Raw genomic sequence first — 14,798 nt, forward strand, 5'->3', positions numbered from 1 at the left:
TTCCAATTAAAAGACAGTTCGCGCCCAAATTGGATTCGATACGCGTGCGCATCGTCCTTACTGCGGGGTGTCAGGGGTGGTGGGGGGACGAGAAGTGCCTGAGGTCAACTGCATCGAAGAGACAGCCCCAAAAAAAATCCAACCAAAGCAGCGAGCAAGCGCAGAGCACGAGCAAGAGTTATGTTCCGGATCGCAACGGGAACGGGAAGACGCGGACCGGCAGCGGGTCTGGGACTGGCCTGTCCGGGCGGCTGCTGCTGCATGCTGCGACGACCGTTCAGCGTGTGGGCGTTCGTGCGCGTGCCGTCAATCATCTGCCGTGAGTGTGGTTTGCGACGGCGGAACTCGAACCTCGGCGCAAAAGCAAATGCTTCTCCCGCGCCAGCGCCATGCTGGGATTTTGGATCTGTTGGTTGGTTGGTCCAGCCCACCCCGAAGCACGAGTCCCCGAGGAGCGCTCTGGTACTTAATGCTTACCATCCAGCCAGCCAGCCAGCCAGTCAGCCAGCATGCCAGTCTGAAGATGGGCACTCAAGTTTTGAGGTCTCGACGGGAAACCCCCTCTGGCGACATCATCATCATCATCAGCAGCATGAGCATCATCATGATCGGAAACGTTCGACGGGAACGGCGAATGGTCCCAACACCGTTCCTGATTGGAGGAGCGCTGCCCCCCTGCCCCCCTGCCCCCCGAAAATGTCTAACGAGCTAGCAATGCACACCAACGGCATTAAGACCCAGGGAATCGGAATCCCTCACACATCAACCTAGACCGGCGGCTCGCGGGGCCATTGATTGACGATTATGGTCCGAGGTGTTCATAAATTAGCCGGCCTTTAGGCGTGACCCCACCGCGAATCCCGAGCCGCCGGCCCCGACTTCAGCGACACATCTACTGGGCATCTACTATGGGACCGGAAGTTGCGTACCGCGTTTAGTGTGTGTGTGCGTGTGTGTGTGTGTGGCCACACGCCACACCAGGTGTGGTCACTCGATCTCCTGGTCGCCAATCGTTAAAAAAAAAAACCGACGATGCTGCATCGCCGCGAGTGAAACGAAACGAAACACGATTACGTGTCCACCACACGAGTCCCCGGGACGGCGCACTCGCGTGTGTGATCTTCGCGTTGATGAGTCAAACCACCCAGCGAGCGGCTCTAGCTGGTAGAGCCCGTCCAGACTTCATCCACCTACATCGAGTGGAGGGTTGAATTAAAAAAACCACAAACTAAATCACGACTTCCGGTGGTGGCTCACTTCGAGAGACACTTCTCGGAACTCGACTCCAGGGAGGGGAGGCCGCAGATGACGACATCCTGCTTCCGATTCCGCGCGTCAGAGCTTATGCAAGATGTTATTAAAAGCGGCGTGATTCATCTCGAGAACGCGATTCCATTCTGTTGCTTGTGTTTACGCTGTCTGGTTGAGTTCTTTTCAACAGCTACTGCGGATCGAAAGACGCGGCCATTTATGGGTTCTAACAGCTTCCTGCGATCACTTTTTTTTTTACTAAAAGCGTTTGTCAGACGCCGTGAGTCAGAGAATGATTTTAATTATCGGACACATTACCGCTCAAATCCTCCGGGTCCTGGTCTCTGGTGATGCCTTCGAGGTGTTTTGTTTTTTTGCGTTCAAAGCAAACCGAGAACAGAGCCAAACCTCGATATCGAGAAAGAGGATCTGGATAATGATAAATAAAGCCATCGAGAAAGGCATCGCGAGACACGATTCGCAACGGAAGCTTTTGATGCGGACGAGGGGACCCTTGCCTTCGCCTCGGCCCCAATCATCATTCACCCCTTCACCTACTCCTCCTCCTCCTCCTCCGCCTTCCTTTCCCCGTCCCTGTCTCTTCGTCGCACATTGCATCGCTTAATTAAAACTCGTTCTGCCAAGTAAATCACATTAAAGCGTAGAACAGAGATAAATAGCGAAAATAGCGGGTGCCGCGCCGCGAGCAGACATCGTGCGCGAGAGAGCGACCACGGTTCTTGGTGTGTCTCGTGAGGGTGCCAGAGCGCAACTCCATGCATGGCCCCTTGGCGACAGGCATGTTTATAGACCTAACATCGACCGGCAGCAGCAGCAGCAGCGCAGAAAAGACCCCGCTAGCTCGCAAAACCGCTAAACCGCGTCACCGAAGTCGAATGTAGAATGTTTTGTGCCCATCGGTGGACAGTTCCTGATGCTCTGGTGAGGATGATGATTATGGTGGCGGCGGTGGACAGACGAACGACGACGACGATGATGATGATGATGAAGATGTGAGATACTCGTTATAATTCGCAATCATGTTTACAGCTTTTGCACTCCCACCGTACCGAAGGGCCCAGCAGTCCGGGATGAAATCCGCCAGCCAGGATTGCATCCGGCCCCGGACACTCGCTCTAGAACACGAGCGAACCGCGAGTTGCCAACGGCGGGTTGGTGTGCTGTGGAATCAAAAGTCCCGGCGACAACACACCTCGAGAACATCCCTCGGAGATTGCCGCTGCCGCTCCATTGCCTTTGTCTTCATCTGTCATCTGGTTCTCCGGAGTGTTGCCGTTGCCAGGAACGCCGGGATGGTCGCCAATCCGCACAGACAGAAGCAGCAGCATCGTGGACCCACTCGCGGACCTCGCACCCTTGGGCGACTTGTGCCGAATGAAAAAGCACAATTATCGAGCCTAATAAACGAGCCGGTGAGCATTATCCAATTACTGGGTCCTCGGGGTCCGCCCCGATGTCCCCGATTTCATGACGATTCCGCCTGCTCCCGGTCCCCGAGGAAGGAAATCTAACGAAACGGAACACGCGCACGCACACAGACACTGCAAACGGTTCGAAGGATGGTCTTTTGTTGCTTGAGCTTTGTAGCAGCTGTCGGCCAAAGGTACGCCGGCCCCAAGACAATGTACTTAAATTAAAAGCCCCGGAGTCGGGCGGTTGCGGTGCTGCATTATGACCGTCATAAAGTTGAATTGAATTAACGAATCGTGGCGAAGCGCAATCGATGTGCGCGCCACTCTCGGCGATCGGATTCCGATTCCGATTGCGATTGTCGTGGTGTTGCATCATAAATTCTGGCACGGGAGGAAATATATCCGCGATCAACTGGGGAATAGGACTTCGGACGTCGGAAGGATTCTCGTTCGACGACACCGTGGAGTTCATTTATCAGCAGACGAGGGTAACGCTTCTCGCTCTCTGTTCCTTGTTACTAATCTCTGATAGTTTACTACTTTCGTACGCATCTTAAGATGCGTTGCTGTTGCTGCTGCTGCTGCTGTTGCTGCTGTAACGAAGGTCTTTGCTAAGGGCGAAAAGGGGCCGTTAGGAACCGACTGCCGACCGGGACATCGGTTGAGATCTCGGTCTTCGATGCAAATCCCCAATCGCCAGCCAGCCCGGAGAGACTCGTTTGTCATTAATCATCGGTGCATGTGTGCCACGAACCCATGCACACCCAGTCCCTGGTTTGTCACCTGGTTTGACGCCAAGGGGCGTTGCCCAATTTATCCTTGTCGTCTGGTGCGTGAACATGTGAGAGTTCTCCAAGATCGTCGTCTACGGGCTCCTTCTCGTATGATCATCTCGTTGGAAGGACCCATCACATTGATGGTCGCATAAAGTCGTAATACTGCTGTAAACCATCTCTAACCGGATCACTAAACAGAATACTAAAAAAGCCTCCCTCCCTTTCCCTACCTACACCGGCGGGAATGGCCACGGCTTTTATGACCGCTCTACGCGCGCGATCATTTCGCGAATTCACACGCAATGCAGATCACGGACGCAATGTACGAGCGCAGCGCACATAAACATGCCGTGGCCTTTTTTGGGACGAAATTGGTTTTGTGCTTCATAAAATTTGTTACGAGATGTTTCAGAGAACTACAATGGTCCAAGTGCGACAGACAACACTACAATTGTTGTTGCAATTGTCGCGAGCACGCGCGCGCGCACACACACGTAAATACATGTGCGCGAGTTTGTGGAGTCATTTCGATGGGCTGTTGGCTTCAATTTGACGTTCACTTAATGCGCTATAAAACGTGATATTCGATAGGCTATCAATTATTTAGAGGGGGTACCCTTGGGAATACGGTGAACAAGTGTTTTTGAGCACCCTGGTCACCCGATAATTCCCAGGATCCCAGGATCGTATCCAGGTTTATTGTCTACGTTAAACATCCCGCTACATCATCTGGTACTTTAAGCAATCGAATCCAATGTGCAATCGAATCGAACGATGTCACTATCGGTGCGTCGTAAAATCTCGCCACCTCGGAACACGGAACAGCAACTGGGAATTGTTTAAACCGGAACACATTTTACCTCCATTTGACGGCCGTTAACTAAATATCATATCATTATCAGAAAACATGTCACATGATGCTGGACATACGGAGAAGTATGTCCTGGAATTCTGTTTCAGTTTTTTTTCTTATGGTCAGTATGACTGTTTTATTAACAAAAAGGTACGGAGCGTCTTAAAAAAAATCATGCAACAAACACATTCTATAGTTTAGTATAGAATTTTACATAAAGTGCTAGTTAGAACATAAAGCAAATAAAGACAAAATTAAAAAGTTCATTAAAGCTTCCTAGTCTACTCAGCTTGACAACTTCTCACAGCCTACTACAGATATCGTTGCTCGTTCAAGGCCTTCTACTTTTTCAAATGTAATGCCATATGCTCTCTTGAACTAAATTATCTTAAACAATCTTGAGTACCCAAAGACAATAAAGTACATTGAATATAGTTAAATTGTTGTACAGTTCATCATGAATACCAACTCCTCATTAGAAACAAATCAAATGCTAATGCAGAGTAGTGCCCTTCTAAAGAACCATCCAGGGGATTTTGGCTCCAAAAACCGCACCAGCGTGATGGTGTATAACTGCCTTCACTGTTCTGTGCCATTCACAAAAACCAGCTCCGGACAAAATCCCCCTTCCCTTCTCTTCCAACTCCCAATAAGCTCCCCTCCCCACAACCTCACCACACACCTTACGAGGCGAACCTGAAATCAACCAAGCAGCATCATCACCATCATCATCACCATCATCATCACCAACACAAACGGCGCAACGCGACTCCACAGCGTCGTATCCCCGTACCCCGCCATCGCCACCATCCACCGAGCCTCGCGATGCCATTTGTCAACGTTGAGTCTGGTGCTGTTGCAGGACGTGGAAGGGTCGGGGATGGTAGGACGGGAGGCACGGCACGTTCGAGAGTGAGTCGCGATTTCATTCATGAATTTGTTGCCCCAGACCAGCACGCCTGTTTGTGTGTCTGTGTGTCGGTGTGTCTGCAACTGACTGGCTGGCTGGCTGGTTGGCTGGTTGGCCCCCTTCTCAAGGACCGACCGAGACAACCATGAAGCGAGCGAGCGAGGAAGTGGAGGACCTCAGAAGGCAAGGTACTGGATTCAAGTTCGCGTAGGTGTCGCGCGTTGATTTTGCTGCGACCAGCGACCGAGTGGAGATGGCGGAGAAGAGGGTCAACTGGGCTGGCTGGCGCGAGAGGTGAAGTGAATGAACATGCGAGCACGAGCTTTTCGAAAGTGCCAGGCGACGGCGAGCGGCGAGCGGACCTTATGGCCACACTGCTCCGATGGCCGGTACACTATGCTTTCCACCGGTTGCGGCTGTTGATGCAGAGACCTCTTGGATTGGGTGCAACAGGGTAGCAAAAAAAAAAACGGGGGGCGGGGGCCGGATGCAGAAAGAGTAAGGGCGAGGGCTGCTGTAGCGAATGAAAATTACGGTGGCCATGTCGGCTGTCTCGGAAACAGGACAGCGACAGGCACCGAGAGCGTCGCGTCGCGTCGCATCCGCTAGCCAATGGTCAAGGGGGGACGCAGGGCGCACCATATTGTGCTCAGGATCCTTCCGAGATCGCGAGAGTAGACGCTTCAAAATGTCGCTTGACAGCGTAGTGCACACAACCAGAGCACTGCATCTACAACGCGTGGTTGAGCGCTCGAAGTGCGTCGCTTTCATTCATGAAATCAATCAGACCCGAGACTAGCCGTGCCAGTAAACACTACTGCCTGGTACCACTTGGCCGCTGTTTGTCTGACACCTGACAAATCAGCCTGCCACTGATCATCACCCCGCGACCACGACCACAACCGCGGCTACCAATGGCGAAGGCAACCTGCTACCGAGTGACGCGCGCTCGCGTGTAATGAAGTCACTTGCGCGCCGCAAGCCGCAAATCTCGTGCGCGGCATAATGACAATCATTACGGTGTCGCCGTTACCGATCGATCGGCACCTTTCCTCTGCCCTCCTTCCCCTCCTCTTGTACCACCACCCCCCCGGGAGGTAATGATAAGTCGGACCGACGATGAGCGGAGAGCGTGTTATCAAACAAACTGGTTGATTCTGCCCGGTTTGCCCGGCCGGTTACCCGGGCCGGGTTCGAGGCCCTAAATTACATGCCACATGATGTTGCATAATGAACGGTCAGCGATCAAGCACATTATACCCCCTTCCCACCGCGTTCCCTCTTCACCGCTTTCCCGACGACCCCGGAGGAAGGCAAATGATCGCATATTATGCGCCACCAGGCAGGCACCACGATCATCACAAGGGAGTCCCGGGGGAAATTCATTATAATTTTCCGCTTAAAGAACGCTTACAACAATGTGACTGGGGGGGTACAATGTCCACACAAAAGCCACACCGGACCGGCAATCACGGCATCACCGCCAGCGACTTAAGCGCCGCGGTCCTTTTTAGCGAGGGAACCCAACAATTGTTGTGGCGCCAATCCACTGGCGCTGGTGCCCGGAATACTTTGGGAAATGAGGGCACTTAGGGGACATTAATTGGGCGACAATTCCGCGCGCTCGTAAGGATTATGTCTTTATCGCTGGCTGAAGGAAGGGTTTTTGGGGGAATTATTATTAAATTAAATGGACCATTTTCGTGAGGTAAGGAGGAAGGTTTGCGCCATTTAGGCCCGTAGATCCTGATGATGGGGTTCTGTTTCCACCCATCTTAACGTCTTAATCAGAGAGTCGCAAATCACTTAATCGGTCAATTGGCATACATCTTAGCGCACACACCCAGCGATCGTGGGATCCGTTCGCGAGCGTCCTAATAGTTGGTTGCAACACTGATCGCCTCATCAAGGCACGCTTAAGCAAACATACTAAGTACGTGATTTGTATGTTGCTCATCGTATCGTTCAGTCGTTAAGTGAATCCGAAAAAGAAGACAAGGCTCAGCGTGAGCCTTTAACCTCACATTTCCTGATGATTGATCGCGAGCGAACCCCAAACGGAACGCAATCAAAGGGTAACGAAAGTGAGAGACTCCAAAACTACGTCGCCAGTCAGTCCTACACCGCTTCGGCGCCATTTTTCACAATCATGTCCCTTTCCCGTCCGTTTTCCGACCTGTTTGACATGTCGGCGCCATCTCGCTGGTGTTTGTGTGTGAAGTGGTCGTCGAAGTCGGCGTCGAACAGGCGGTAAAGTAGCACTAAGCAGCACCATCAGAGAAGCGGTCCCGAAACGCTCGACAAGCGTTCAAGTCAAGTCCGAATTACTTGGACCACTCGAGCCGGCAGTGGCGCGGCACCAAAGCACACCAGAATCAGCTGAATAACCGCCGGGACGACGTTTAACAAGCATTTAAATGGCGTTTGAAGGGTGAATTCGGTCCCCTTTCTCTCTCTCTCTATCTCTCACCTATTCACTACACGGAGATCTTTAAATGTCCCGCTATTAGCTGGCGCACTGTTACTGCTGCTGTCGATGAGTGTTGAATGTTGAAACAAAAAGGCAGAGGGGCCTTCGAACTGAAGAGACCGTAGCTCGCTTACCGAGCTCACCGAGTCCGTCGATCCATGCTAATTACGCGCTTGTAAACAGCGCACCCCGCGTGTGTGTGACATCCAAGTTGCAGTCCTTCGGGGCGCGTGCTTATGGCTACCGTTGATTCACTCGCCGAAAGAGGAGCAGCTGCCTGTAGGGGACACTTTTGGGGGAGACGATTAAAGCTTATCGGTAGCCAAACGATCGCACGCGCGTTTAATAAAACTCTCGCCTCACCCAAGGAGTCTTTAATTGTCGAGAGCCTCGCATTTCCAGAGGCTTCTGTTGGAGCGAGCAGCAAGCGCCGGCCGGAAACGAAGTGAATACCGCGCCCGGTACGATGAGACAAGGCGCCAGGCGATTGGCGAAGGTGAGCAGACCGGTGGACAGGTGGATCAGGCGTCAGGCTTTTGTGGCGACTGTGCGAAAACCCCGTCGCTTGTAGTTGGCGCCAGGATAGGTTAAGGTCAATTCGCGGCGACGCCAACGAGGTGCTGAGCTTGAGTCACCGAAGCTGCCTGAAGAGAATCAAAGACGGCGAAGGTCATAAACAACTCATATGCTTGCTCGTGTGTGTTTTTGTTTTTCGGACGAAATGGATGCTAAAGGGCCCTAATCGTGGTGAGTAAAGTGTCTCTTTCCACGAAGGCGTGCTTATGTTGGCTAGGATTATGCTACGAACTAGGTTTGACTCATGAGCGAATAAGTGTTTTTTCTAGATAAACCAGGATCATGACTCATGTGCTGAACGACTGATCGTCATCCGGATCCTCAAAAAAGAAAAGGCTCCAGACTACAGCTCCGGTATTTGCATAATAACGAATGCTCGAATTTAAAGCGTTCATTTTGGGCATCACGCAACGCGCATCACACCCAACGAATAGAGACATTTCCATGTAAATGCCGGCTCGATCTCGATCGTCGGCATCTGTAAGGACAATCGAAATCAGAACCAACCCGGCTCGCCAAAGAAACCTCACGAGCCACAGCCATCTGCAAATGCAATGCAACATTAAGATAAGCGTTCGCAGCGATCGTAGCTAGCGATCGGCCCGAACCGATCTCATCTCAATGTGTCATCTCGTGTGTGGGTTGTTGTTCGTGGGTCCGGTGCCGCGGACGATCGCCGAAAAGTAGTGCCCCCATCAAGTGCGCCACGTGCTGCGTGCTGCGTGCTGGCCTCTGGATGGCCGCCGGAATGACTTCATTTGAGGGGGCGCTCACGCAATTACTGTCACTCGCTGCAACGTGAACGTGGCGTTGTGCTGGCAATCACACTCGCCTGCCGCTCGCCAGCCGCTCGGGATGATCGTCTGGAAATCGACAATCGAACTGGAACTGGATTGGAACCGAAAAGTAGGGCGGCAAGTGGATTGTCGGGTTGTGAGACGCGAGGGTGACACGCGTTCCTGCGAGTTGGAACTCGCAAAGAAAAAGGGGTCTTCAGAATTAATGGCATTGTTTGAACATGCACCGCGATAGCACCGACACACGACAAGGGAAAGAGAAGGTGAGCGCGCGCGCGAGAGAGAGAGAGAGAGAGAGAGAGAGACAGAGGACACCCCATTTGCAATCTTATCTGGCCGTTCCGGGTTTTATGCGACAACCCGATGACAACCGACCAGACCGCAGAGCGCGCGCGCGCGCCACGGTCGCGACAAACTTATGCGCGCGCCCGGCACATAATGTTGACAACTCTGGTGTCGCTCCCACCCCCTCGGTCAAGGTGTCGAGTTAAGAATCGATCCTCGGCTGGCCAGCCAGCCCGCCAGCCAGTCCGGTATCTTGATGCGCATTGCATTGAAGGGTGCGCGTGTTACGATAAAGACCAGAAGGGCATCTGCATCAGTCTCGGGTCCAGGAATCTGGAGCTTGTCGCTGCCGATGCGGATGCAAATCCCCGTAAAACGCCAGGGATTTTCGGGAAACGGATACGGACGAAGGTGTCTTTTTTTATTATTATTCCGCAATGGCAATCGTGGTGCATGCGCGCGGTCCGGTGCATGCAGCATGCGTGTTCCGCATGCTGGAACAATTTACGTGGAACGCGTTGTTAAGTTATGCTCGCGGTGGCTTTATAAATTCTCTCCGGTGGGTACGCCCCACCAAAGATATGCTGTGGTGCTGGTGTTGGCACACATGCAATTGCAGCAGCAGCAGCAGCCGCCACCGTTGAGCTGAGCTACTAAATAAAAACCCGAAACCAACTGGGCGGACTTGGCAAACCCCCAGTTGGCCCGTGTTCGGTGGACTTGGACTCGGTGATCAACGAGGGCATTTCTTTTATTCCAATTCAATGAGCGCAGCATATGCTGCTGATGGTCCGAACCGATAGAGGGTGCTGCCGTTGTGCCGTTAGGGCTAAGCTGCACGGGCACGGGCACGGGCACCGAAGCCAATCGAAGCAACTGGACCGCACAGAGCACCGTCGGCAGAGATCGAAGCGATCCAAACGTCCAGATCGAAGGGATCGGGATCCTCGCTACTCCTCGCACCGGTGCGTGGTACCGGTGGATAGATCGTACCGTAAACCTGTTCGTAGAGATAGAACCCGTAGCGTGTCGGTTGCCCATCAACATCATCATCATCATCATCGTCGTCGTCGGCATCGGCATCATCGACGGTGGACGATCGCGGAACGGGAGGTTGATAATCTGCAGCAAGAAGTAAACAAGACGCAACATTGTAGTTTTCTCGTGCAGCAATGGTGGAGCTCAGACGAAGGTGTTGATCCAGTCGGCGGCTTACCCATCGCGGTGTCACCATCCATGTACGTCATGCCTTGAAGTAGCAGCGCGCCCTGGAACACGAAAGGGAAGCACATAATACAGAACACACTTTAGAAATAGGTAATATTGACTTCACGAAGATAGAATGGGACAAGCAATCGAAAAGGAATTAAACGAAACCGAGAATAAACCGAATAGATCAAGCATCCTTTGTCCATCTCTTTGATTAGTTGCGACTTCCACACACATTTTCAACCGTATCATATAACACTATCTACTTAAGATTGGTCAAAGGTTAAGGTCCACCTCCTGTATCTTGAGAAGAATCGAATAAATTTAATTCTTCTGAAATGATTAAACTAAATTCAATGTCTTTTATATTTATCCTTTTAGTATCATTATCAGTTCCAATAAAAATAAGAAATTAAATGCAAATTAATGGCTGGAAATGATTGACTTTTTTTAATATTCTGGCAAGTTAAGTTTTACATGAATGTTGATAATTATCCATTGAAGTTTAATTTTTAATAGGACTTGTTTAGTTTTACATTAAATATGTTTAGTTTATCATGTTTAAACTTTTTATGAACACGTTAAACTTTAATACTGAAGATGTTTAATTTTACTGGTTAATAGCTTAGGTTACTGTTTAGATTTTCATATTTTTTTCTTTGTTTTATCTCATTTTAAACAACACACGATTGTACGATGCTCGATAGATGGGTGTCGTGTCGCTCAATGCCTGAAAACCTCAAGCCGATGTGCCTTATCTGTCGTTCTCATACGCGCAACAGCTTCTAGGGCCATCATATGGTCAGTCCAAGCTCACCATCAAGACTCGACGGGTCGCTCTCCAGAACAAAATTGAATTCTTGTGAAAAATCGCAAAAAAAACGTAGAACGGATTGTACAACGAAACCCTCAAGAATATCAATACTCCTTTTTGGAGGACCTGGATATTTGAGAGAATAAATAAAGTGAATATAAAAAATATTAAGAATCCATAACGATCCGAGCTGAAATCGAGTGTGAAATCGTTTCCGGACGGATGTTTCAGTGGTTAACGCGCGTTATCGTTCGGAGCGAGTCGAAGTGAAGTCGCCGGTTGTTACACGACGACACGCTACTGATAAACAAGCCCTTTCTCCATTGCTGTAAACTGTGCGTTTCATACTCGCGTTGTGTTTGCGCTAAAGTTGGTTCATAAAAGAAGCCCAACTGTTTAGCATAATGGCTCTGTGGCTAATGTCGTGGCAAAGTCGTAACAGATGCATTGCATTAATACTGGCAGGTGAGCACTACAATGCAATATCGATCCGTTAAGGGGGTTTGGCCGGCCACAAACGATCCTTTCACCAAATTAAGGCTATACCATGAGTGTGTTAGAACGATGTTCTACTTCTTTTTAGTGCTAGCATTACAACCGTTTCCCGCCAGATCACTTCCTATACCGCTAGCCGAACGAACTTGCCCAGATAGTGACATCAACTTCTACCTCTACACACGCTCCAACCCAAACAATGGGCAGCAGATGCGCATCGAAGAGAGTTTGGAAAAGTCAAACCTCGGCTCGTACTTCAATTCTTCGCTTCCCGTAAAGGTGATCATCCATGGCTACAATGCCAATATGTTCCTTTCGCAACTGATGAAGATGAAAACCGGTAAGATCGTAGCTTTGCCACCTGGAAAGGAACCAACTCAACCACTTTTGTTTATACTTTCCAGAGTACCTCGCTCGGGGAAGTTACAATCTGATCTACGTCGACTGGAGTGAACTGGCGAGCGGTTCATGGTATCCATCCGTCGTCTCCAACACACCCCACGTTGGCAATTGCATCGGTCAGATGGTTAAACGAATCACCGAGGCGGGTGCGAGCGATGTACATCTGATAGGATTTTCACTTGGCGCCCATGTGGCCAATTATGTGTCAACCACGGTTAAACCGTTACGTATACAACGCATCACAGGCCTCGATCCTGCGGTAAATTCGATCTTTGGAAAGCCGGTAGATGATAGACTCGATCCATCGGACGCCGATTTCGTGGACGTCTTCCACACTAACGCCTTGATGCAGGGAAAGATCGGAACATGCGGACATGCAGACTTTTACTTTAACGGAGGAAGCGTACAGCCCGGTTGTTGGAAACGAGGTGAGTACGATTCGAAGGATGCCATCAAGTAGCAGCGAACAGCGTGTTGTACCTCCTGTATTTTGTATTACAGATTTCCTGGCATGTAATCACCATCGAGCATTAGACTACTACGCAGAATCCATCCGCAGCCAAACCAAGTTCTGGGGTCGGAGCTGCAAGAGTTACTTTTACTACGCGTTCGGTTACTGCGAGAAAAACCTGCAGGTTGTGGCGGGAGAGGATTGTCCCAGCGATGCTAGGGGCACATTTATGCTCTCGACCAATGCACAGTCCCCGTTCGCAATGGGCCGATAGTCGGGGGCTATAAGCAGATTAGGAATGATCTGATCCCGTAAAAGCACACGAACAATTTAACATAAAAATGAACGAAGACAGGGAAAAGAATATTTACTCGTCGTCTGTACCTTTGTCGTTTCCGCTTCGATCTATGCGAAACTTTCACCGAATTCTCAAGATAGAGTCAGCTATCAGGGTAGAATGTGAAAATGATTTTACTGCCTCTCCATCGGTTATTCCGCGCATTTTTTTACCACACCAGTGAATTGCTCAAATTTTCCGTTGTCTTTAACGGAAACTTGTCAAAAATCGAGCTTTTAAGCCATTTTTGAGCTTTTAAGCCATTTTCGAGCTTTTAAGCTGTTTTCGAACAACGGGCAAAATCGGTGGTCAAAAACAATTTTTTTTTAAATCAAGCAAATGTGATGGAATAATTTTCACATTTTTCTTTAAAAGCAGGCCCTTTTCTAAATATCCTGTGAAACTTTCGCGTCAATCGAGGCAGAAAATGCACGTACAGGTACAGATTTGAACAAATTGTCATACAAGGCTCACTACTTGCACGATTTTAGGGGTCCATAACTGGGGTCAGCACCCTCATGTTTCACTCTGACAAGGGAAAGGACACCTTAACTAAATTGGCGCTTCCAAATCCCGCGAAATATACCCGTACCAAGCGTCTCCATCGTGGCATGCCGGTTTTTTGTATGCAAGCGTCTTTGGTGATGCTGGGATTCTTCACAATGATGTTTTGAATGTTTTGTAAATCCGCATATCATACAAGAAGGAAGAAACACCGCAGACGCCATAAGGGTGGTCTAATCGAAACCTTATTAAAGATCTTTCGTTATAGAAAAGGCTAGCGTTTATACGATTCCATTTTACGCTCATTGATGTAAAGTAATTTAGAAAATAATTAAGTTATTTTACAAGTGAATGATTAAGTCGTACACTTAAAGCGCAGCACATCTTCCCCACAACCGCATAGCTTTGCTAATGGAAAGTATGACCTTGGCATGTGTATAACACATACTGTACTAATTGAGTGTCATTGTTATCACCACTTCATCGAAATGCATACCGCCACCACGTCCGGCAACTCATTAGCGAAACACAACATCTAGAGCCGACAGAAATGGCAAGCTCGTTGATGTCTCGCACAAAAGTAGAACGACCAATATTGACATTAGCCCCCGCAAAGGATGTAAATAAAATTCGCGTCGGAAAGCGGCACAAGCAGGAGTCACTCTCTTTACCGAAAATTTACGAAACAAAAAAAAACGATCCAGCGTGAAGGAATTCGGGCCACGATCATCGCTCAACCGGAAGCACTTGTTCAGCCACCCGGTACACACAGAGGCCCTCTTGGTAAGAGACCGCATGAGCCAGTGACGCCAACGAAAGCGAGTACCAGCACACACACATACACGAGAGAAGACAACCGAAAGAAAAAAATATGAAAAAAACGACTGCTCCACGCCTTCAAGTCAGATTTGCAGGGTCGCGCGCACAACAACCGTGCAATGGTACTCCATAGCCGAAACTCGTCATAACGCCGTCCCTACCACATGCGGCTGCCAGAACAGGAAATATGATGTGTACCGTAGCGAGTTCTCGCGTCATCGCAAACCGAGGATCGCGGGATCGCGAGTACAGTAATTATTGGTGGCCACCACGGACCAAGCAACCCATCATTTCGGAACGGTCGAACTTTGGTCGGCCCGATGGTGGTAGAGCACTTGCTTCGTACGTAGAGCAAGAAAATGGCGTCCAAAAATCAAAGTCATGACCACCTCAACTACGATCGAAGAAGGAAAGAA

The 14,798-nt window shown here is 49.9% G+C and overlaps 3 protein-coding genes across 3 annotated transcripts in view; 1 reads left to right on the forward strand and 2 right to left on the reverse strand.

Moving 5' to 3' along the window:
* The window catches only part of LOC125947999 (protein D3-like), a 348,887-nt gene that overhangs the window by 237,201 nt on the left and 96,888 nt on the right, over positions 1 to 14,798 (reverse strand). The window lies entirely within an intron of this gene.
* Positions 10,181 to 10,598, reverse strand: LOC125959141 (uncharacterized). The gene is made up of 2 exons (XM_049691949.1): positions 10,568 to 10,598; positions 10,181 to 10,473 (listed from the first exon to the last, which is right to left on the reverse strand). The coding sequence occupies exons 1-2, from the start codon at positions 10,596 to 10,598 to the stop codon at positions 10,181 to 10,183; spliced, it is 324 nt and encodes a 107-aa protein (XP_049547906.1).
* LOC125947977 (lipase member H-like) lies at positions 11,459 to 13,099 on the forward strand. The gene is made up of 4 exons (XM_049673591.1): positions 11,459 to 11,839; positions 11,958 to 12,209; positions 12,274 to 12,699; positions 12,773 to 13,099. Exons 1-4 carry the CDS (start codon positions 11,779 to 11,781, stop codon positions 12,994 to 12,996), a joined length of 963 nt encoding a protein of 320 aa, XP_049529548.1. The 5' UTR covers positions 11,459 to 11,778; the 3' UTR covers positions 12,997 to 13,099.

Source organism: Anopheles darlingi, chromosome 2 (genome assembly GCF_943734745.1).
Source record: "Anopheles darlingi chromosome 2, idAnoDarlMG_H_01, whole genome shotgun sequence".
In the NCBI taxonomy this organism is placed as follows: domain Eukaryota; kingdom Metazoa; phylum Arthropoda; class Insecta; order Diptera; family Culicidae; genus Anopheles; species Anopheles darlingi.